This window comes from Etheostoma cragini, chromosome 22 (genome assembly GCF_013103735.1).
Source record: "Etheostoma cragini isolate CJK2018 chromosome 22, CSU_Ecrag_1.0, whole genome shotgun sequence".
In the NCBI taxonomy this organism is placed as follows: Eukaryota; Metazoa; Chordata; class Actinopteri; order Perciformes; family Percidae; genus Etheostoma; species Etheostoma cragini.
In genome coordinates this window covers 8,894,475-8,919,813 of record NC_048428.1, presented here as the reverse complement: position 1 = coordinate 8,919,813, position 25,339 = coordinate 8,894,475, and the positions used below count along the sequence as shown (strand labels likewise).

General features: G+C 40.0%; 1 protein-coding gene and 1 long non-coding RNA gene across 4 annotated transcripts; one reads left to right on the top strand and one right to left on the bottom strand.

The window, feature by feature from the left end:
- Positions 1 to 470: 470 nt before the first annotated feature.
- LOC117937778 lies at positions 471 to 10,445 on the bottom strand. The gene is made up of 3 exons (XR_004655242.1): positions 10,366 to 10,445; positions 2,196 to 2,299; positions 471 to 627 (listed from the first exon to the last, which is right to left on the bottom strand). It is a non-coding gene; the product is annotated as an uncharacterized LOC117937778 (long non-coding RNA).
- Positions 10,446 to 13,511: 3,066 nt separating this feature from the next.
- Positions 13,512 to 24,304, top strand: slc35b3 (solute carrier family 35 member B3). Of its 3 annotated transcripts, none has more exons than XM_034861981.1 (10): positions 13,512 to 13,651; positions 15,786 to 16,022; positions 16,318 to 16,439; positions 17,173 to 17,327; positions 19,408 to 19,515; positions 19,689 to 19,786; positions 20,638 to 20,730; positions 22,675 to 22,786; positions 22,944 to 23,013; positions 23,588 to 24,304. In XM_034861981.1, the coding sequence occupies exons 1-10, from the start codon at positions 13,634 to 13,636 to the stop codon at positions 23,736 to 23,738; spliced, it is 1,164 nt and encodes a 387-aa protein (XP_034717872.1). In that variant the 5' UTR covers positions 13,512 to 13,633; the 3' UTR covers positions 23,739 to 24,304. The 3 variants fall into 3 exon arrangements, with proteins under 3 accessions (XP_034717872.1, XP_034717874.1, XP_034717873.1); XM_034861982.1 differs by lacking the exon at positions 13,512 to 13,651 and adding an exon at positions 13,746 to 14,024; XM_034861983.1 differs by lacking the exon at positions 20,638 to 20,730.
- Positions 24,305 to 25,339: the final 1,035 nt, after the last annotated feature.

The following is a 25,339-nucleotide window of genomic DNA, read 5'->3' as shown; positions in this document are numbered from 1 at the left end:
TCACTGTAATGCTGTTCAGAATGAACTTTCAAAATAAATGTTCCCTAATTCTTAATACTAACTATAATATTTTTTGGGGTGAAAAAGGGAATTTAATCATTTTTAGGTCTAAGTTGTTCCTCCTGATTTTAGAGTTTTCCCAAATATAATATAAACTGTTTTTGATGATAATAATAAAAGTAATAATAATATTACTGTCTCTTACATTCTGTCCTAATGCTTCCAATGCTTTCAGTTTAGGGAAATTCCCAAAGGTTGTGAAGATTTTAAATTATGTAAGAAATAAAACATCCTAGTTTGAGTTGTTACACTCTGAGTTTATGGTCAGAGATAAATCTGTAATCCACCACCCCCTCCAGAGACATTTAAACAATTTGTATCTGCAATCATTCATTAGATCACAGTGGATTTTACTGCTGTATTAACATCTGTAAACAATGAAGAACAACAAGACCTGTAATTTGAAGTTTAGAATGTTTTATTTTCCTTCTTTACACCAAATTCTAAAACAATGTAAATGTGATAATATGTATGTATCAATACATTATGAAGTGTGTGTTAACTGTACTCTGCCAGCTGGCATTAAGAACACAGGAAACCAGCAGTCCATTGTTAAAAGGTCCACTCCTGGAGAAATGTTCCAATACAATCAGCTCGAGTGGACGCTGCCCACCTGAAATTGTTTTGAAGTTATTTTTTTACACAAGTGTGTTGCTTGATGCGACACATTCATTTCACAAACGGGGTTGAGCACACAAGTAGAGCGGGGCGTCACGGCGCACATGCAACGTTTAAATACTGCGGTGGTCAGCACCTTTCGAAATAAAATGAAAATGAAATCATGGCGATGCATTTTCATCTCATCATCAGAGAGACACGGAGAGCCGGGGCTGCTTCAAAAATAAATGATCGCCTAACAATGTTTTTGATGTCCTATATTTAAATTTGTATGGTTACTTACATTACTCCTACTTCCCTGGTCTTGGAACTAATCCGATTGATATGGAGATGGTGTGCTGTTTCATGACAGAGTTGGGGGGAGAGGGAGAGAGAGAATTCCCAGGTTCGCTCCTACTCAAAATGTGCTGAAAACAGATTTTCAGAATCCTTTGGCTTCATGGTATTGGTTAAAGGGGATTACACAAACCACTTAAAGCTCGACAATGAGCTGCTCTTTTCAAACAACGAGAAAGTACTTCATGCTGGACACATTCTCCACACCCGAGGGGTTAATCAGGAACAAATGAAACAAATATTGGGACGGGCACCATCAACACACAAAACATTCCATATAATCACACTTTAAATTTCATATTTTTTACTTTAAGTTAAGGCGGAGGCAAGTTGGTTTGTTTTAAGTTTTTTTAATATTTTAAAAATGACTAAATGTCAATGGGGGATGGTTCCAATTGTTATTTATATGCATAGACTGTGTGATAAAAGAAAGAAAAGGAAAAAATAAAAATGGGGCAACCAAAATTTAATATGCAAAAGCTTATTTATTAAAGTATATGTTGCAACAGGACTGGAACAACATTAATAATTCCTGCATTTATTTTGAGCCCTATCCAAACTATAATGTTGCCTCAGATCAAATCCGTCAAAGCTGTTCACACACAACTGTCATCCTTGTTTTGGAACTTTTTTTACGTTATAATACTTTACCCTTTATATATATTAAGTTATAATAATTTAAGTCAAGATATAACTATAATACTTTAATTATAATTTAGAAAGTTCCCACCCCATCTAATTATATGATGACAATTTTTGTCTACATTTTACAGTGCTGTACAAACCATTTCAAAACATAATTAAGGTAATTTTTTTTCATAAAAATCTATTACTTTTCTGTCATTGAAAACCGAGAGTAGATCAAGTTTGTATTTGTGTTCAGTTTGGAATCCCCACATAAACCCTTTATCAAACACATACAGGCTGAAGGAAATAATTGTCTGAATATACAGTAACTACCCGAGGTTAAAACACTTTGTCATTTCTGTCAACTTAACACTAGTCTCCAGCGGTGTTTCCTAAAGCTCAATAACATAAATCAGACATGTGCTATGCAGCTACTGCAGCAGCACATTGAAGCCGGTATCTCCCAGTTTCCTGCTCGCTACCCGGGCAAATCCTTATCTGAGGTAAACTCTTCTTTTTTATAATCTTAAACAGCATTTAAAATCATCACTTACCAATTCCCTCCTTTAGTTGAACAGCCATTGAAGCGTGTGTTGTCTGTCATTGGGGTTGAAAATTGGGGAATGGGCTGGAAATTGGAACCACCAAGGATGCCGTCCTGGAAAAAGAGGAAATCAAAGTTAAATGAGATCATGCATGCCAAGAGAATGTTTAACCAAAGGGCAAAAAGGAAGCTGGAGATAACAGAGAAGAGAAAACCGCTTAATGTTGTGTTACTGCAGTCTGTTTGGAGTCATGCTTGTGTGTGTGTGTTTGTGTATTTAGAGGAAAGAGGGGGTGTTACATCTCAATAAACATTTAAACATAATCATTTTATTTATTCTATCTGTAAATGTATATGTGTTCAACTGCGTCTTTAAATGTACATATTCTTCAAAAAATACATGACCCTGTTTAAGCAGTTGATGATTTACAAGATCAAGAATGAGAGTGTGTGTGTGTGTGTGTCTTTATAGCCGCACAGGAATGTGAAAATATAGTAAGAGTGTGTGCATGTGCAGGTGTGTCCATAGGTGACGATGGGCCTTGCAAAAGTACATCCCATAATGCAGTGTGTTTGAAGTGGTGCACCACAAACAATTAATCTTGAGCCTGTTATTGCACTAAGCCCCAGTGATGCAGTCCTATGACAAGTTCACTTCAAAAGGCTGAAATCCTGCCCCACCCAGTGTGTTTTGTTTTAACATGAGAGGCCATCAAGAGAGACGGGGGGGGGGGGGCAATCCTAACCAAAGTCTGGGAAAGAAGTGCATCGTTTCTATAAAGGAATGTGCACAGTACCTTCCTAAAGCAGGTTTGAAAAGAGAAATGTGTAATAAAAACATGGAGGAAGCCGTTTATGTATCATGTCATCAAAAGATAACAGAATCAGTTCAGTTAAATCACTGATTATCAGATGTTTGATTAAAATCCCGTTTCTCACGAGAGCTGTGAGGAATCCTTTATCTGACACTGGCCTCTCAGCTGACATCTAATCTTCGCACTGATGGAATCGGGGATCGTCGTGTGAGTTGTCCATGACAGAAGGACTGGAACGGAGCATGTCTGGAGTATGTTTATTCAATTTAACTGAGCATTTATCCTCCCAGGTATTGTTGCCTGTGTATGTGTGTGTGTGTGTGTGTGTGTGTAAGCAAAAGAAGCAAAGTGATCAGTTGGGAGGGAGTGAGAGAGAGGGAGAGAGAGAGAGAGCGGGATGACAGGAGTGAAGTTTCCAGTTCATGAGCTGAGGTGAGAGTGCAGTGAGAGGGAAGCATGTAGCCAGCCTGCACATGTCAGGGTCAGAAGACACGTTCTTCCAAGGAATGAAGGGAGAGGTGGAGACAGATAGAGATCTGATTCTCATGCGCCTTGATGTGGCTCTGATGTGCCCCACAACAAAGAACGATCTGAGTCACACAAGCACAGACCAATCATTCAAAGTATTTTAACACCACATAAATGAAGTATGATCCAAATGTCTCACACGGAGATTCCGCAATTGCTGATATTGTGCATAACTTTCATTTCATGGGATTTCTTGGTCTCTCATGCAAAGATATATATAAATAAATATGTATATTTATAAACAGAGAGAACCCACCTAGTTTAAAGAAAAGCAAAAAGTGAAAGTTGTCAATTTTACACAGGGTGATGTCATGTGAACAGAATACCTGTGGGTGTGTGCCATCTTTTCACTGAATCATTTGGCACTGCGCTTTATTTCTTAATTTGCATTGCCATGAAACACTTCAGAAAGAATATCCACCCAGAAGCAATATTTTCTGCAAGAAAAAACTAGTTCAAAGACACATCTTTTTCTCCCCCCCCCCCCTCCTCAACTTACTGTCCTGGCATCTAGTCAATTTGCAATGACTTTTACAAGGTTTTTCTCCTGACTTTGTGGCAACACTGAAGCCCCCGGGCCAGTGGGTCATATAATTATTATGTGCAGGAAATGATAAGCATGTTTTAATAGTGAAAATTAGGTTTAATAGTGGCGTACGGCAGCAATGTGAGCATGAAATCACAAAAGTCAAACTTATGAAACTTTTGCACTATTTAAATAATTTGGGATGGCTAATTCATGTTAGGTGTGATTTTCAAGGACCTGTGTTATTTTTTTTATTTACTTTATTTATAAATATGACGGGATAGTTGAGGTAAAGGACATATTTTAGAATACAACTAATGGACCTTTTTCATTTTTTTCTCAGGTATATTCATACGTTCTGTCAAACTGAGTGCAACGACAAGCACATTCTCAACAAATGACTGATTTGTTTGCTCTTACAGAGAGGATTTTTACATATTTGTTTATACTGTTTTAGTCTATTTTCTTCTCTTTTTTTTGTTTTGTTTTTTTGTCATTCATGTATTTCTACACATGATTTGTATATGCCAGACCAGAAGATATCTGTTAAATAGGCCGGTGACGTCTAATCCTATATGGGATGGGCCAAATGTTTAACCATGACACAGAAATAAAATAATAATATTTGATTGGATTTTGGGCCTTATTTCTAGTGATAACATACACTTGCACGGTGCTTTTACTTGTAAGCAAAGCCCAGATCCTGGACCAGGCTGGCACACAGAAACTTCATGTAATGCATCGCTGACTCATAAAGATGGCCTCCGACTTCCATTAGCTTCTGACAAAGCTCCGGGTTTCAACTCACGTCTCATATAGTCCCTGACTCGTACATCAGCGCCAATCGGCAAACCAGGCCAAAGACAGGAGCAAACCAGGCCAAAGACAGGAAACCGAAAGGAACGTGTGAGGTGTCCTTAGAGTAACCAAAACAACTGTGAGTCCAATTTCCTTCGTTGTCACTTGTTGTAGCTTTACTCTCAACTGGAGAGCGAGCTGAAAAAAGAACGTGACTAAAACACTGGCAGCTCTCCTGCCCGTGTGTAAAGCTGACAACCAGTTTCCTGAGTGAAGTCATTTCCTCACTAGACGTTTTGTACAAACACAGGACTAATATCCAAGGCACGGGGGGGGGGGGGGGGGGGGGGGGGGGGGGGGATGTTCAGGGGCACTTGTCTTGAAGAAAAGGGCTGACGGCAAACATCCACCTTTAAATTTAATTCCACCCTTTCATCGTCGAGCACAGATAAGAGATTCGGTAGTCGCGGTAATCTGGGGAAATATTATGATAAATTGACTTTTATTAGTATTTTTCCCCATTATTCATGACAATAACAATTCAATGTCCTCGTGGTGGTAATGGTGCATGTGTCTGAATGCATCACTGGCAAAGGCGAGGGTACTTATTATGGAAGCAGTGCTATGATGAATGTGTTAGAGCAACTCAAACTTAATCTAAACTGCATTACATGTTGTTTTGAATATACCTCCATGATATGCCCGTCTTTAATGTACTATCAAGTGTAGGGAGCAGAATTGCTTGAGTCTCAAAATTCAGAGCAGCAGAGAGAGAGAGAGAGAGAGGTTTTAAAATACTGTCTGTGAGAAATGCAAAATTTATGAATACCCCCCTCACATCTCAGCTTGATTTATGTGAAATAATAATACACTATTTAATGCTTAAACATAGCTAGGAGCGATCCCTGGCTATCAAGATGTACAATGGAGTAATGGGGCTGGAAGACAAATCACCTTGTGGACTTGTGATGCTTATTTAAAGGTGCTCAGGCAGATATATTAAACTATATGTAATTGTACACTAACTCTGTGCTGTAGGCAGAGGCGGCAAACACAGGAGGAGGCCAGTCATGATGCAGATGGAGTGGTGTAATCAATTTGACTCAAGCATCAGCATCCACGACGGAGACGAGGGAGAGGCGAGGGAGGAGACCGGGGAAGACTCTTCGATCTGCTCTCCTGTCATCTTATTTAGGTTTAAGCCCTCTTTCATACATCCTGTAACTCCAGCTGTACTTGTAAACAACAAGCCCCAAAAAAAGTTAAAAGTTAGTATTCCCACATAAAATTGAACATGTAAATTGTTAGCTTTTAGACTCAGGAGCTACGGCAGCACGTGTGTATCTACTGTACGTTTTGGCACAAGTTGCGTCGTCTTTAGAGATGAGAGCCAGGTTCAAACAGAGCCAGTGGTCACACGGATCGTGATTTATGATTCACTGATTGCCTCGTTTAATTAAAGTAAATGGCAAAGCAAGGCAAGGCCAAATTGTCCTGATCTGATGAATTGGCCCCCGTTTTACTACCAAAAGCAGGTAGGGTAAATAAACAGGGCAATTACAATGGTAAATGGAGCCTCTGTGAGCGAGCCCTGTAGGCTGTGGGCGGCTCACCCAGGATGTACAGAAGAAGTGAACAACAGGCGTTCCCGTAACTTTTTTTTTTTTTTTTATCAACTTCACTGTGTCTCTGAAGCCCGGCCATGCCAAGAACAACATACTTGCATCCACACAGACACCTACGAGGTGCACACACTCTCACTCCCATATTCAGTGACACACAATCCCCCCGCCCCCATCCTGGTGCGTTCATGTACAATTATAGCTACGGTGATCCACAGGTGTTGAATTCTTCTGGCAAGCCATAAAACATGATATGCATGATTTGTGCAGTCAGCCAGGTCTGTAATTTCATTCTCCTTTTCTTTCATTTTCCCTTCCTGGGCCACACGATCCATTTTCCTGCTTTATGAGAGCGCAGACACCCAGAGAGACTTTCAGGATGATTACATGCCCCGTGCCATGGGGGGTCTGAGGAGCCAACACGCCAGCCTAAGAGCCGTGTCAAACCTGGGCAACAACATCTATGTGAATATAGGTTTTACATATTTGAACTGCTCAAGGTGTGCATCATTTATCTTAATGTAGACATTTGCAGATCTCAAGTGAAACTATCAACTTCTAATAAATATATATATACACACATACACACATATATATATATATATATATATATGTAAATACACATCTTCATTTAAGTATCAAAAATATATGCAGCCTGCCATTGTACGAGCAGTACTCATTTAAGATCAGGACACATGCCCTCGTGGTCCTGTCAGTTTCAAAATAAATCAAGCGTGCCTCACATGGTTTATGTATTTAAAGCGATATTCATATACATCCAGCCGGGCCTGATGTCACAGCACGTGGGTTGGTCTGTTGGCAGAGGACTGCAATGTCCTCCAGGGGAAACTAGACAAACTCTGTCTGCCACTTTCACAGTGTTGCCTAAACGTGATCAGGGTGAGAGGTAGGTCCACACACACACACACACACACACACACACACACACACACACACACACACACACACACACACACACACACACACACACACACACACACACACACACACACACACACACCTGGGTTACATTTTCCCACATGAACACCTACAGTATAAACGCCAAAGGAGAAAAACTAAAAATTGAGTTGTGTATATATAATAAAACTGACTCATTATTATAATTTGATCCAAGATTTCTAATATTACTCTGAGATTTACCATGGCTTGCCATTATCATAAATATAATCTTAATATCTATGTAAATAACTGCCTCTCGCGGATTTAAGATGAGGCTATGTAAGTTATTGGGTGCATAGGGATAAATGCATGTGAAAAGCTAAATGGGCCACAGAGTTTTGCATATTGCACAATTCCATTGTTGTTTTTTCGCAAACCTGTCGACAGAGAGAATTCCGTCAGCTTCAACCCACGAGTAAATAATATGCAGACATAAACCACAGCATTAATCCTGGTGTGTGATTGACATTTCAGATCTGGGACAATACTCCAAATAATTAAAAAACAGAAATCTTGAAAAGGTAATAGCTTCTCAAATCCATTAAGTAGTTAAAGGTTATGAGAAAAAAAAAAAAACAGGATTATTGCTCACAGCAAAACTCCTTATTAAATGAGACCACGTAATTTGTTTCTCAATCCCTTTCTCTTCATAAGCACAGCGCAGGTTAAATGAATGGGCAATGAAACATGCGTGTCTTTTACCGTCACTCTGAGGAGACAACAACCAATCTACCCCCCCCCCACCCTCTGCCTGTCTATATGTATTAGTGCAAAAAGTGAGTATGGTATATTGGATAAGTAGACACACAATTGCTGGTAAATTGTTTGTTTAATTACTTTTTCTTTCCTTTTCTTTGAGCACATTTGCAAAGAGAGATGCTTCCCCCTCCTGGCTGCTCATAAGAAAGTCAAAGACTCCCCGGTCTTCTATGCTGGCCCCCGGTTCCACCTATGCAGTTTGTTGTCCCTGTTTATAAGCTGTGTGCAGATTCACAATTATACCACGTTCGTCTGTCTGTGTGTGTGTGTGTGTGTGTGTGTGTGTGTGTGTGTGTGTGTGTGTGTGTGTGTGTGCACGTATCCCCTGTTGCAAACCATTAGCAGTCAACTGCTAGGCTGGCATGTACTTCACTGAAAAGTTTGTGTTTGTACTCGTAATTCTTTAAATGATTTCTGGATTAAGAGACACTATAATAATGTATCCTTATACCTTTTATAAGGGGTTATTAATAAGACTTGCGCTCTATGCTGCTTTCTAATTTATCTATACATGTGAGGTACATCTGAAAGGGCACACAGGGGGTGAATTTGATTCCAAATTCAAAATCTAAGACGAAAGCTGCAGTGATTCTGTTCATTGGTGGACTCTCTCTCTCTGCCTCTACACTGTCAAACAACAGTTGTGCTTCAAAGCCTGGGAGAACAAGTTCTGTAGTTAATGTATGTATTATAGGCTACAGTGTGTCAAGCTATGAGGCATACAGCAACGCCTGAACTTGCTTTTGTGGTGGGAAAAAAATGTTTTCTTTTTATCATAAACTTAGAAACACTTGTAACTAAACTACTCGTGGAAGAAAACTGTCTGGAATCATTTTCATTATTACTCTGACGAATATTTTACATGACTAATTGGCCTATGAAATGTCAGAAAAAAAGTAATAAAGTGCACATTGCAACCTCACCCAACCCAAGTTGCCATATTTAAAAAGCTTGTTTCGTCCAACCAAAAGCCCAAAAGGTAAAGGTGTTTGGTGACGTTGGAGGCAAAAAAAACGCCATGGCACAAAGGTAAAGGTAATTAGTTTACTATCATAGAAAGTAAGGAAAACTAGCAACTTTACATTTCAGGTGTTAGGGCCAATACATATTTAGTTTAAAAAAAAAAAACTTATCTAAATGACTATTTCATTATCAAAATTATTGTCAGGTCCTTTTTTTTGTATGTCTGTCAATTACTCTACTTACAGCTCAAATACATGGGAGACCAGGGTTCAGTTTACACTGCGACTCATCAACCAACGTGTCCCAGAGCACGACACCTAACCTATAGTTCCTCCAGAGGCAAGCGGCGTCTGACATATTTTTAGCAATTGTAAGTCGCTTTGCCCAAAAGCGTCAGCTAAATGACATGTATTGTCATGTAACACACCATGGGAACCAGTGGTTCATGCATGCATTCACTTTCAACTCAGCAAATACGGGAAATTTCTGACAATATACAACCTACAGAAACGTTCTTATAAAGCTGCTCGTGTTATAACTGCAGCTTGAGTTCCTGTTTTAAACTGAATTGACTGCTCACTGAATGTAAATGGAAACTTCAACCCTGAAATGAATACGGTTGGGTATCGTTTGGATTTTTATTATTCCGATGCCAAACCGGTACTTTCAACCTAAACCGATTCTTGAAAAAATGAAACATGACATCAAAGAAAAGCTCTTTTATGGGTCTTTTTTTTTAATTGATTTTTTTTTTAATTGAACAATATATTATCGTTTTAAAGTACTTAAATATATAATATGTAGATCTAAGTCACCTAACACACACAACTACAATAATGTATTAATAATTAAACAGTAAAAAAAGTTACACAATTAACAAGTAACAGAAAAACAAATGTTGAGTTGGTATGCAAACCAGACCTCAGAAGGAAAAATGGCATTTTAAAAGTAGCCTACATTACCCGAAGCTAGCTAACGGTAGACTACAGAGAAAGTGTGATCATTTTACGACAAAGGGAAAATATTTCAGTTGAAACATTAAGTGGAACTGAAACTAGGAACCAAAATGTGCGTTCTGATCTGGTCCCATTCCTACCAGGTGCGTACCAGTTCCATAGTGGAACCAGGTTTTGGTACCCAACCCTGATATGAAGCCCTCCTCTGATGGTAAAGGCACATTAAATGGTGACTGTAAGAGGTCCGACCCACCATGCCCCTCTTGCCCTCTGATGCCAGAGAACAGATGATCTGAATTTCAAACGTCTGCAGCCAATGTGTCTGCTCTCTGGTCACTGGCAGAGAGGATAGAGGAAGGGGGGGGGTGGAAGAGGGGAGGGCATGAGACAAGGGTGAAAAAAATGTAAGAGCAGCAAGCCTAGCAGATCAAAGAAAATAACATGGGAGAGGATATGAGTGCTTTGAGAAGTAATATCGCAGAGATAGCATCTGTTTTCCGTAGCATGCAGGAGGCTTGAGACAAGCCCAGAAAAAAAGACAAACTGAGAGCGAGTGCACTTCAGCCGAGGATAAGACCAAACACAAATGGGTTATTAAGAAGCCCTCAATGTAATATCTGGCTGACAGTAAAGTGTCTCTTTTTGAAATCATCCACTGCTGGGGTTAGGGGGATTTGATGATACTAAGATCGAATAAATAATATGAGGGATTTCTCCAAGGGAGTGGGTGTTTATCTTCAAGAAGACAAAACAGTAATGTTATCACCAGGGCCTTGCTGGACAGTTTACTAAACCCTGAGACGTCCTGTTCTGTAACGAAAAGCTCCAAAACAAACACGTTAGACAGCTGTTAATGATTAAAATAGGTAATGCTGGTATTTCCTGAGCCTCATCTCTACAATAACCAGAACTTGACTAATGATGAGGAAATGGAGGTAGAAACCTGTTTGATTTATCATTATTTCTTATATATATATATATATATATATATATATATATATATATATATATAAGTCTTGGTTGATCATGTAGAATGTTGTCAGTCCATATTCTTTAACCATAGGTTTAAAGCGAAATGTGTTTATTGTATATGATACCTACTTGGGTAAATGCATATCATCCTTTATTTTATTTAAATGAACATACAATGTGGTTTGAGGATGACGAGTGTGTAAATTCAACAAATCTGGGACCCAAACCCTGTGCAGGACACTCACCCGGTTGTCTATTTTCATTTCTATCGCCCATATAGTATATCAAAACCATTCATAAGTCGCGCTCCCTTATGAGCCTCCCAAAGATTGAATAATGTCCTTCCTGATCTGCGCTGCAAGAGGTCATATTGGATCCAGATTTCACTGGTTCAAAAGTCATTTCATTCTCCTTCATTTCCCCCTCTCTCTCTCTCTGTGCTTTATTTCGCAGTCGCTCTCAAGCCTTCTCTCTGCCTGCTTTATTTATTGCAGGTCCAGTGGTGTGGTACAAAGCCATTACCTGCGCATATGTACCTTTTTGAATAATCAATAAATAATTATTTTATTATTTAATAGGATTGTATGGGGAAAGGAAATGGGTTTTATTACATAAATCCATCACGCATGATGAATGGGTACACTTGTAAAGTTGGACGGGGGAGAAGGGGAAAGTGGTTCGGAGGGGCCTGCGCCTGCGCTCGACCGCAGTGCCTCGCTGAGCACTTTCTCTATGCGAGGTTGTAAATATGACATTTTTGTCTCTTTGGGACTGTCAATTGGAGTGCAAGGGGAATGGGGGAAGGGGATTGTAAATTCAGAGAGATTAATTAACCTTTTACATTTGCGATTCAGCCCTGCATCTTTTTCTGTGCATTGTGACCCCTATGAGCAAAGGGGTTAGAGACCTGGCCGCAGACGGCCCAGGGAGCGCACACGTCTCATTCCAAATGAGTTATTAACAGAATTTTTTGAATAGATGGAAAAATTGTAGCCCGGCCATTTAGTGTCATAAAGGCCGGGTTGGCGAGGCGGCCGGGGCCTCCCAGGGACAGGAGGCAATACCATTACAATCAAATCTGAGATGGAAGAGGGATTGAGCTGTCCATTCTGAATTTTTATATTGTCAGAGGGGCCAGGGAGGAAATAATGCCATCCTGGAGTGTATTAACCTCTGGCTGGGGAAAGAGGACAGGGGAAGAGAGAGAGAGAGAAACAAGGCAGGCAGAGGGAGGGATTTAAGATTGGACCGCAATGAGAAAGGAAAGCTGGAAGAGAGAGGAGAGGAATGAAAGGGGCTAAAGAGAGTTTCATGCCTTATATGCTTGGGAAGCCAACGAGTGAGAGACAGGGATATTAGATGGCCAAGAGACAGAGCCACAAAAGAAGAGTAGGGAATAATGAAATAAGGGTTTAAAGAGAAAAAAAAATGTAGGGCAAAAATGGAATATATGGACACAGCTGAGGGAGAAGGAGGGAAGATGCAGGAAGTTTGGAAGGATTAGGGGAAGGACATGGAGGGAGGAGGTGAAGGAGGCAAGGGGAAGGCTGCAGGAGAGGTTGTGAGAAGACACATGAAAATCATTGTGAGCTATAGAGCTGCTCTACAATGTGTACCCAACCACAATATTACGATGAGATATAAACGTAATAATCAGCATGTTGCATTGTTGTCCAGTGCAACTTCTCTATGCATTTTTTAGTTCATTAACAGGCGAATAAGGCTGTGATTTACATAAACACGTATTAAGTGGTGTAAGAAGCACTCAGATTGTTTATTGAGTAGTGCAAAGCAATACCACAATGTAAGAATACTCCATTACAAGTTCAAATCCTGCATTCGAAAAAGAGTCAAAGTACAGATGTATTAGCAACAAAGTGTAAAGTATCAAACATAAAAGCAGGTGGCTGTCCCAGAGGGAGCTAATTTCATACATACACTGGTCTTTTAATGCCTATAAGCTATAAATAATAAATACATGTTTGCCTCAGTCTGCAAACTAAAGTAACTACACAATAGTCAAAAAAAAGATATATTAGTAAAAAGATTAAACAGTAAAGTAAAAACATTGTAATTGGGGTTGCATGATTCAGAAAATGGCACGATTCCATATCAATTTTTATTTTACCCTAAGATTTGATTCAAAAATGGATTTTGATTTCATATTTTTTTTTAACGAGTTACATTTGGTAATTTGTTCCCATGTGATCCACGCCATTACAACAACAAAAATGGAATTCTATGAATCGAATTTGAATCAGTTGAGCTGGAATCGATTCATGAAAATCGATTTCTTTTGCAAAGTAAAGTACAAGTAGGATGTGTTCACATCACTGTCCATGTGGTCGTGTTTTTAAGTAATAAGTGCACCATAGAAATAGGCTTTGATCCATTAACTGATATACTCAAATCAACATTTGCAGTTCAGAAAGAAAGGCTTATGGCAGGAAGGAACTATGTTGCTACACCGGACAAACGAGCGTGCATGAGTTTATGTGCTCGGTGGTGATGGTGGTGGTGGTGACGGGAGCAAACTCACCTAACTCAACATGGATTCTTCCAAACAGGTAAGCCTGACCGGTTTGACTTTAACTAAATGCATTTATATCATGCATTTTACATGTTTAAGACCGAATTCAAGTGGAGCCTGTATGCCTGTATGCTTGGCCGGTGACGTGGCTACGTAGACCAATAGCGTCGCAGTTCAGAGGTCGCAGCAGAGCGGAAGTTGTTGGCTGCTTCTGCAAAGTGCGGGCAGCTTTCAAGACTAACGCGCCTCTAAACGTGTTGTAGCCCTTTGACATCGTTAAGGGAAAACGTGAAAATGTCCAAAATGTGCGTAAGAAGAAGTCGGCACGTCCAGGGAAATGATTTTCACCGGCGTCGCCTCTGAAGAAGAGGATAGGCTAACGTAAAGAAGACCCGGAAGTGTTGTTAAAGGTAACAAGTTTGCTACTGTTGCTTGGCTGTTCGGCTAACAAACTAAAGTCAGGGATCAACAGAATCGCTAATTGTAATCGTCTCATAGAATTACATTGATTGTTGGAAATAGCGCTTGTCTTTAGCTGCGCAGTCTATGCTAACGCTAGCCAATCACAGTCGCTAGCTGCCCTCATGTAGCCTAACGTTAGCCAACGTTGCTGGCCACCCTACTTTATTACATGCTTCATACATGTATTAACTTGTCATATTAGTTACGACAAATGTACAAGTTGGTGGATGTGTAGTTGAATGTGATGCAGCGGTTAAGGTCCTAAACTAATAAGGGCTGCGATTAATAATATGAATAAAAGAGCAGAGCAGTCCTATTTGAACGTTGGAATGAAAAACAACATGCCTTTGACCTAAAACGTTACATGACATATGTAATCACTGTTAACATGCAGCAGCAGTCTGAGCATGAATACAAATGGGTGTCTGACAATCTGAAGGCTGCTCCAACGTATTTAGATAAGGTTTCCAGTGTCCCAGAGATCGACTGGATAACTCAATCTGTGCGTAATAATATCCTCAATAACCTTCAAATTGTACAGGAAGTGGCTCTATCTGGGCATCTAGTTTTTGGCATGAGTCCCTCGTTGCAACAAGTTGACCTGGTCACTGTCACTATGGTTATTTGGTTATATGGTGATTGTGATCTTGACAGAGACCTTAGATGAGATAAGAGAGTTTCTAGCTTCTTTCTATTTCTAGTTTCTATTCTATCTTTTATTTACACTTTCACCCCTTTTTTATATCAGTTAAGTTACCTAATAAGGTCCATCTATCTCGCTGATTAATAACATAGTCACTAACTCAAGTTGTTTCCTTTTTTCAGTTTGCATTAGTTTAGTTTAGTTTATTTTAATAGTTTATTTGAACAAAACAAAAAACACCAACATTAAAATAAAAGTTTTATATACATGCATTCCTGCATACATCTATAATTAAAATGACAGATAAATAAGGTAATGTACTTATTAGCGCAGTCTTCCAAAATTGAAAGTTATTCAAACAAGTTAGGCAATGTATCAATATCAATATGATATGTGACTAGAAATCATCTTAGATTTTGGATCATGTAATATGACATTAAGTGTTGTCTTTTCCTGGTTTTACGTGCTGCGTTACAGTAGAGTGATGTCATTTTCTGAACCTACCAGACGGTTCCAGCTGTTCTGTGATTTGCCTTTACCCATTTAATCATTGTATTCATATTGCTGATGATTATTTACCACAAACCTCATTGTGTCAAAATTTTTGGAAAGCAATAATTTTCAACCCTACAATATTTTTGCAATATCGAAATCGAAGTATTTGGTCAAACATATTGTGATATTTGATTTTCTCCGTAGGCCTAGTTTACATTCACACTGATCATTATGATTATTATTGTTGTTTTGGTTGTTGCTTTATTTTTCAAAAGCTGCCTTTTTAAAATTGTTTTATTTTGTATATTTGTAGTATATATTGTAGATTTTACATTGCTTGTCATTCTGTGGACAGCAAAGGAAGAATGTCGTTGTACAGGGAAACATGTTTCCTTACGGTGAATATGACAGTAAAACTTTGGAATTGAAAAAAACAGCTGGAATTGAAAGAATGCCCTAATGCTTCAAGCTTTTTTCCGTTGTTCCTACCACAACTTCAGGCTGTGCTTCACACTAAATAAGGAGAAAATAATATCCTATAATAACCTATATCCTATGTTTGATCCTACAGCTCCCAGCAGCCACAGACACAATGAGTGCCAAATATGGCCTGGTGAGCTACAACAGTTCACGGAAGCACCTCTCGATCTCCATCCCGTCGTCTACGGAGGTGATGTCACCCCACATAAAGTCTGTGGAGGAGCTGCGGGTCCTGGGAATCAACCTGAGCAGCTTTAGTACCCCTACACAGTTCTTGATCTGCGTGGCTGGAGTCTTCCTCTTTTATCTCATATATGGATATTTGCAGGTAACACAGGAAAAAAGACACAATCTGAGAGATGCACTTGAGCACACACACATGGTTGTTGCAGTGTAAAGGAAACGCTGTTGTGTATCTATGTGACTATTTGCATGTTCAGATACAAAAGACATGCAAGTTATTTTTTTACATGCCCTGCTTTATTAAATATTGCCGTGCTCCTGTCGGTGCCATTGGAAAAAGAATGCTGGTCCAGATGCTAAAACAGAGGACATAGACAAAGTTTGTATTTCAGAAGGCTTTAATACCTGTTTTTTGATTATTTATTTTCCCCTCCATCCAGGAGTTGATATTTTCTGTGGAAGGATTCAAGCCTTTTGGTTGGTACCTCACTCTGGTCCAGTTTGGCTTCTACTCCATGTTTGGTCTAGTGGAGCTTCAGCTCACACAGGACAAACGCAGAAGGTAAATAATCTCCTGCTCCGGGATCACAGACTTTACTCACTAGAATTCACGTTAAAACTGTATTTTTTTAACATGTATGTACCATCTTAAAGGCAGATTTGGTAATGTTGAAAAGCTCTGTCCTCTGGGCTCCGTCTTACCCGGGGTTTTCACCTGTTTTGCGACATATTTTTTGTCACATACGGCAAACATCTCCCCACTTTCTGCTATGTGCCTTTCCCCTGGAAAAAAAAAGTTCTTCTCATGAAGGGGGGTGTGGGGAGTTGAGGACAGAGAAGCTTGAAGAGGGAAGTTAGCTAGAGGAGAGCTGTCCTAGACAACGACTAACAATAGAAATATCTTCTCTTGAATTTTGATATGACCGACACGACCAAAGAGACAGTGTTCCATTGAACAAATGGCAAAGAAGAGGGAGAAGGAGAAAGAATGACAGTCCCAAATTTACATCGGAAACGCCTTCGAATGGTGTTGAGAACGTTGCAGGCAGAAGGAGGAGAGAGGGGCGAGCTAGCCTCCGTTCTGTTCGACAGTACTTCAAACATCACCAAGAAGTGATCTCACCCAACATCGCCTAGAGCCTCTTTAATGTAGAAAAAGTGAACATTGGATATAGTTACCAACCCTTCCTTTTAAGCTGGATTTATTGGAAGAAGTAGGGATTACCTATTCCCGGTAAATCATCAGTATAACTCAAATCTGTTTCTCAACTACTTGATATGTTCTTGTCTTCCAGGATACCAGGGAAGACCTACATGATCATAGCATTTCTAACAGTGGGCACCATGGGCCTGTCTAATACCTCTCTGGGTTACTTGAACTACCCGACACAGGTCATCTTCAAGTGCTGTAAACTCATCCCGGTCATGATTGGAGGAGTGTTTATACAAGGTATGCTGATAATACTTTACATGTATTTACCCAGACCTTACAGACGCCAATACATACCCATGTGCTGGGGGTATTTAGTTTTTTTTTTTTTTCGAGAACATTTAGATCCGTCATACTATGATTTGTATGTGCTGCTCTGTAGCTGTAAATATTCCACAGCTCTCACGCTTAATTTTTTATTTTATTTTTTCATCTGGATTTGACCTCTCAGTCCTGGGGTTCAAAGTCGTCGGTTGTATTTGTTTAACCAAGGATTGCCGACCAGTGCGTTAACTCCGAGTTGGCTTCCTTGAAACGCTTCAACCTGAATCCACGGCTTTGTCTGTCAGGAACTGAGACTAAAATCTTCCCACACCGAGATTTTTAATAGCGATCAGTTGACGAACAACGCTATTCAGAATCACTCCTGAATTATAACTGGGGGAAAAAAAGACAAGGATGCAAATCAGCATTGTTTTTTTTCTTCCAGATCTAAATAACTGTAAAGCAAACTCAAATCATTAGCATTTTTATTCAGAAGATAAAACTCTCTAAAATAAAGGTTTTGTTTTACTTAAATGAAAATACATGTTTAACTTGTTGAACCTAAAACAATTTAACTATAGTCATCAGTCAGGAGAGGTAGATTTTTGGGAAGGTACCGTTTACACCTCATTTCAGTCATCTGGCGTGTTTCCTTTGAAGCAATGGCTACCTTTCAACAGTGAGTATCTCCTGTTTTTGAATCCATGTCTGTTGTTTTGGATTGTCAGAGCCCAGTCGGCTGTACTGGTTCTGTCTATCTTTCATCCTCACACTGACCCACTCAAGGTTCTGTGTCCTTAACGTCAGACAGGTTTTTTTTGTGTGAATGTTTTGCTTTCTGGCGTCTCTCTCTGGATAGATAGATGTGAGGACCAGGGTCCCTCAAGGGGTCGGGTGGAAAACCTGAATTTATTCACTTAGAATGCAAAGAGGAAAGAAAGTGGAAGAGAGGGATGGATGGCGGGGGGGAGGGAGGGGTGTGGGGCTGCATCTGATGTGAGGCCCTTCAAAGGCGAGTCAGGGAATCAAAGCCGACCACGGTCGACCTGATGCGGTGTCCCCTTGTCAACCTCAAGGCAGCGATCCATCAGGCTCCTTCTGGAAGACTCCTTCATCCTGTTGTTTTTTTCCCCCCAAACTTTTCCACAAAGCTTTTTTCTTTTCTTTTTTTGACGCATTGTTACGTGCACAGCCCTCAGAAACTTTGAATCGTCGAGAATGCCCATTTAAAAAAAACGTGGGCAAAGTCAACTTTTATTTAAAAAGAGGTGGGTCACCTTGTGAAGATTTCCCTGTAAGCCTTGCTCGAGGGGAGCGACTCCTCCCGTGCAACGGCTCAGTTAGGCGTGTCTGTGTTTGTGGTGTTGTCAAAGGGTTTGGAAGTTTATACCAGTTAATCTCTAAAACTCATTTTCTTGTTTCCCTTTTGTGAGGTTGGTCCACGTCCGAGATTTCGGAATTTCAGATTGTCGTTCCAAATGGTTCAATTGCTATTAGGCATGTATCAATTACTGGTGTAACGGTAAACCACGACAAAAAAGTTGTCTATAAAAATTACCCATTATCATTTAAAATATCATTATTATTATCATGGTGGATTACCATGGTGTGGAAACGTGTTCATGTGTAATATTTTAAATCTTCATTTTGATGATGAAGAAAACAAGTAAAACATTAGTGGTGTTTCTTTGACTTGTTTACATATTCTTCTTTATTTCTAAGCTTGAATGTTTGGAATTGTGTCATTTAAACCTGCACTACTGGAAATGGTCCTGACAAATAATCTGTTCACATGCTGAACCCTTGTTCTTTTGATGTTAAAAGTTGTACTTTTGATAAGTTCCTGCTTATGTTTTTGTAATGTAATAAACACTACTCTTAACTTTTTTTGAAACTATTTCAGCTTACATAGGCATATCTGGGCTTTCTGTACATATTGAACACACTAACAAAATACCGCTACAATAGTGAAAAACGTAATCATTTTGGTCACTTTAACAGCGAGGTTATATTCTCATACGGTTACATTTCTAATTGCTATGTGTTTGTGTCCCAGGTAAACGCTATAATCTTGCTGATGTGTCTGCTGCTCTCTGCATGAGCCTGGGACTCATCTGGTTTACGCTAGCTGACAGCAAAGTGGCCCCCAACTTCAACGTCACAGGTTAAATCTTTATATCATATATATATATATATATAAATGATATCCATACTGTGGCATTGTATGTGAAGTGTGGTGATCTAGTTTGCTAAATGCAAACCCACTAGCTCAAAAGTACATCATTTGTCAGATATCCATGTTCTTAGTTTTGTGTGTTTGTGGTTGTCTGGTTGTAGGTGTTCTCCTCATCTCCCTGGCACTTTGTGCTGACGCCGCCATTGGAAACGTGCAGGAGAAAGCAATGAAACTCCATAATGGCTCCAACTCTGAAATGGTACCCGGCTTATCTAACTTTTAAAAAAAAGAGTGTATATATACCTACATAATAGGGGTGAGAATCACCAGAGGCCCCACAATATGACATCACAATACTCATTAAGGGATGGGGAAAATGACCTTAGATGCATCGCAATTTTCTCTAGAATTATTAGATTATTAAAAAAAAAAATGTTTTTAAAGTGTTGATTTTTATAAAATCCAACATAGAAAAGTACATTAAAAAAATGGCTGCATCGTGAATCGGTTTAGAATCAAATCTTTGGCCTCAGAATTGTGAGGCGACAAGAGATTATCACCCCTAATACTCATGTCACGATACAATAATATTGCAATTCTAAACGTGTATATAATTATATTGCAATTTATTTCCTTTTTTTTTTCAACTTGACATTATGCCCCAAAAGGAAAGCTGTGTATCTTTCACGCTAGCATGGTCACCTCTGCTGACGTCTCCAGAAGGACAAAGAAAGCAAACGAAACTTAACTGGACCATGTAGTGGACTGAAAAAGAAATGTATTTGATAGTACCAAAAAGTTCAGTTCTAATGTTCAATTTATATAATAAAAGATACATTGATGTGTCGATACAGTATTGCCACAGAAAATATCTCAATACTATGCTGGATAAGGTTTTTTCTCCTACCCCTACTACATAATAACAGGTATAAGTCTATTGGCAACTATATCTGTTCACACTATATCGGGGCGAGTGCAGCATATTTAGTTCTGCTTTTTACTGTTTCTTCAAACCCAGACTGCTCTGTCCCGTGTTTAGGCTGTAAGAATTGTGATGATTTTATTTTCTGTGTGGTGTCACTGACTGGTCACATGGGCTTGGGTTGACAGGTGCTGTACTCGTACGCCATCGGTTTTGTCTACATACTGACAGGCCTGCTCTGCGTGGGTGGGCTGGGGCCGGCAGTGGCATTCTGCTCAGAAGTGAGTATACCTAACCTAACGGTTGGTTCACACACGAAGCAAGCGTTTTGCAGGATTACATACAAAGTCAAAGCAAGACGCGAACTTGAGCGAGAAATTCTCGTGCCACTGTGTCGCCAAAGCCTTTTACCGTTGAGATTGTCCTGCATAGCATAGGCCTGATTGAAATGAACTCCATTCAGAAAACATGATTTTTAAAAAAGGTTTGCTTGGTGGCTCGTGGACAGCCCTGACAAAGTGTTACGTTCAAAGACTTGAGTGGTAAAATAACACACAGACTCGGAGTTGCCTTTTGTGACTCAGCAGTCTTTTTCCGCCCTTTAATCCCCTGCATGGCCGTTTTATTAAGTGGGTGTGCACAGAAAATTGATTTACATAATAGGTGTAGTATATAGTTGTTTAACATAAATGTGGGCTAAAATATCATTGTTTTACATGAAAGTGGGTTAGTATATCCTATTATCTGCTATACTATTGGTTAAAGAGAAACTGGGTGTGCGAAACAAGTTTTAAGGTTAACATAGTTCACTGAAGTATTAATAAAGAAACAATAGCTCTTTCACACAGTCGCAGCTGCAAATTAATCTTATCTTACCCTACTGGCCAGACCCAGGAGTGTCCGGCTCTCCTCGATCTCAGTGTTCTTCTTCATTTTTCAGGTTTTAAAATATTCACATGATAACTTTTAAACAATAATACTTGTTCAGGTCTCATACAATTGAACTCTGTTCAGTCTCCACACAAAGCATGAACTTTAAGACTTTTCACAGATCAGCATCACGATGTTGTTATTTTGGAATACTTTTAATCGGTTTATAGTAATTGAATCATAGCCAAATCTGTAACTCCAGTAGCGCTAAAAGCGGTCATCCAGACATAACGTTACTTCCTGGAGAAGGCGGGGACATTCACTGAGCTGCGTGATTTTCCAGATAATGTTATTAATCCAGTCACGATGACATTTGGTTTTTTGATGTATCTGGGACTCCCACAACAGGTACAAAGCAGATATGGTGGTTATTTCAGCCATGGTTTGAGACAGAAATAAACCTTATTGGTGCCTACAGCTCTAGCGTTTCTCACACAAGTAACACAAAAAATGCCAACATGATATCAAGGGTGGGGTGCATATATATATATATATATATATATGGACACACACACACACACACACACACACACGGTATCTACCTAACCGAATGGCAACACAGATATTGGTGCCTCGTTTCGGTGCCACTTAAATGCCTTTGTTGTCCTCTGGTGCTCTGAAATAAAATGTATGGACAGACAACCGGAGCAGCACTACATGTGACACAAAGTATCAATACTCTTAGTAGCAGGTAATGTTAGCCTCCAGTTAGCTAGTAGCTAGCCTAAACAAAGTCAAAATATTCAAAGCTATACAGTGTTGAGTGTGGCTGTATTTTACTCGAAAGGATTCCAACACCGGAATGTGCGACAGTCTGCAGCTTAAGACACCGTGTAGCCCAGCTACACCTTTAAAGACGCCACCTTTTTTAAAAACTATCTATAAAGGCCCCGGCACTGTTTTTAAAAGTATCGTTTTAGCGCAGCTATTGGAAGACGGAAAAAACAATTCCCAACCGGCGGTCAAACTCACGAGTGAGTTTGGTGTGAACTCACCTTAAGACAACGAGACTAGAGACTTAAAATTGCAGACATATTGCCCAGGTCAGATGTTCTTTTTAAGATGCAGTTCAATCAGTTCTTCTGTATAGTATAATAATTGTGTGTCTTGTGTTCCTGTATAACCTTCTGAAATGTGACCGGCTGCTGCTATTTTATTTGGGGCTGTATAAACTTAAAAGATGCACTCTATTTGCGTACTGTTAGTAAGTCCAGTTCTCAGTAATGTTTCTGGGTCATATTTGTTAAATAGTTGTTATTGGTTTTTTTTTAATCCTCTCCTCTCCTTCCTCCCAGCATCCCTTGAAGACGTACGGTTATGCGTTTTTGTTCTCTCTTACGGGTTATTTTGGCATCTCCTTCGTGCTGGCCTTGATCAAGCTCTTCGGTGCCCTGGTTGCAGTGACAGGTCCGAACTCTCTCTTTTTACTCTGGGCTAATCTGGCCAGTTTGTAATTTAAGATTAGACAGAATATTGTGTCATAAATCACAATCTAGATTTTATCTAGCACATTTGCAACAGACTAGAAGTTCCATGTGTTGAGCTTTTGTTTCTCCTTTCGCAGTGACCACCGGCAGAAAGGCCATGACTATCGTACTCTCCTTCATGTTCTTCGCAAAGCCTTTCACTTTTCAGTAAGTATGGTCACCTTTTGACTTTGATCTGCTTTTCTTCTTGTTAAAAGTAATTCTACACTGGCCTTCGACTAGTAAACCTTGACTTGGCTTCCCCCCCCCCCCCCCCCCCCCCCCCCCCCCCCGTGGTTTTCATGTCTTTAGACCATTTTCAGAACTTGGCTACTCCACTGCTCTTTCTCCTTGTCTCTCACCCTTCAACTTTCTCTGCTGTCAAAGGTGTCTCGTTTTCTGCTCTACCTCTCCCGCTCTGTGTTGTAACTTTCTGCACACACACACACACACACACACACACACACACACACCACACATATATACATATACAGCCAAGACATAAAAACATCTGTGTCTTTCACCAACTTCATTTACCCTCCAGCTGGTTTTTGCCCTCCACCGTTGCTGGACTCCCAGTCTCTTTTATAGCTGCAGTTTACACTTTTTAAACCAAAGGGTTTTATTAGCATACAGTGTTATCTATCTTTTCGTGACCCTCTAGTTGCTCCACTTCCTGCACTTGTTTGCACTTCAGAGTCCACTTATTTTTTTTTTAAATGTCTAATCTCTCCCTCATCAGGTACATCTGGGGCGGCCTTCTGGTACTCTTTGGCATCTTCCTGAATATTTACAGTAAAAACAAAGATAAAATGAAGCTCCCTTCCATCATGGACCTCAAGAGCTGGCTGCTGACAGGAAAGAAAGTCAGATTTCTCTCTCAAAACGTATAGGAGGCACCCATGGGCGTAGCGGAAGTCCTGCGCTGGCTGGCTGACGGTCGGTCTGTTCAGATGTAGACTTGGCCCACCTGTCTCTGCAGGTATGCTGAAGCACGTGCCCGAGCTTCGAGCCCGAGCTCCGAGCCTCTTTACCACCGACATTGAGCCAAGGATCCAGGATCGGTGATGGAGTTGCTGTGTAATATCTCTATCTACACCACTCGCTTAAATTACTCAAACCGAAGGAACTGTAACAGTTTTTTACAAGGGGATCAATGTTAGTGGGCTCTTTAAAAGCAATGCTTCAGAGCCCCACGGAAACATTCCCAACATGGAGGACAACAATGAGGACTCTTTTAAGGGAACGAGCGCCTTAGCAAACCAAATCGCACACTTTTGCACTGGAAATGACTTGTACACTAAAGTGTGGCTGGGAAGGGAAATGTTATGAAGAGAGTACAGAGCGACAAGCGTATCAGTCTCGTCTGAACTGAATGTTTGTCCCACCACCACCCTAAATGAAAAATTACACACTGATGAAAAAAAGGCATATTTGCCTCCGCATGTGCCACAAAGACTGAACAAAACGTAGTTTTAAGTAATCATTGACTTGATGAAAGTTGCTTTTTTCCATAGTTTACTGGTAATTTATATCGGACTGTCACCTAATTCGTGACAAATGTGTCATCATGTGTTGACATTTTTGAGAATGTGGAGACATTTGCTCCTCTTTACATCAAAAATGTCAACTGCCAAAATTTGCTAGCCATGTGTTGGGGGGGAAAGGGTACCACTCTTTTTACATGGAAACAAACTGAGGTGCGTGTGGGCGTGCGCATGTGTGTGTCTGTGTGTGTGTAAATAAATAAATAAATAACTATACTGTGTTTTACATAGCACTTTTCTAGTCTTAACGACTACTCAAAATGCTTTTACATAGTACAGGAACCATTCATACGCTGTGGCCGAGGACACTTTGACATAAGGCAGCAGGGCCAGGAATCAAACCACCGACCTACCGACTAGCAGGCAACCTCTCTCTCTCGCTCTCGCTCGCTCCTTGCACCGCTTGAGAGAAGAGTTGAAATGTTGCCAAAGTGTGTGTGTTTATCCATCCAGTGGCCTTAGGCATGTTTGATTAGGAGTCCTGGAAAAAAGGATACCACTGCTAGACAGAAAACAAACACCAGTCTTCACTGTGCCTCGGCTGTCCCATTCATTTGGATCTATCCTGTGTGTGTTTGTGTCATTCCCATTCACTCTAAATGATGATGTGATGAAGCTCACACTTGTTCCTTCCTCTGTTGGGCCATTCAAGGATATTATGTGAGATCTGTTAGGAGATGTTTCTCTTAACTGTAGCTGGTTGCATGGTAATCTTTGTTGTTTGTATTATGCTGTTTCATGCAGACACCCCGTTCATTGACACCCTGCTTTTAGTATGACTATAACTGTGCAACAGAGTTTCTAATGGAAAAATGTTGTCCAGATAATTATTGCCCAAGAGATCTGTGCTGTTCAGTGCTGTTAACTGTTTATCATATTTAAAATAAGGGCTGGGCGATAATCAAATGTCATGATATTCTTGACCAAATACCTCAATGACGATATTG

What these genes read in the sequence shown, in the direction of transcription:
- slc35b3 (XM_034861981.1), top strand. An exon ending in TGGAGGAGTGTTTATACAAG is followed by an intron (nt 17,328 to 19,407) that starts GTATGCTGATAA and finishes TTTGTGTCCCAG; the next exon opens with GTAAACGCTATAATCTTGCT. An exon ending in CCCCAACTTCAACGTCACAG is followed by an intron (nt 19,516 to 19,688) that starts GTTAAATCTTTA and finishes GTCTGGTTGTAG; the next exon opens with GTGTTCTCCTCATCTCCCTG.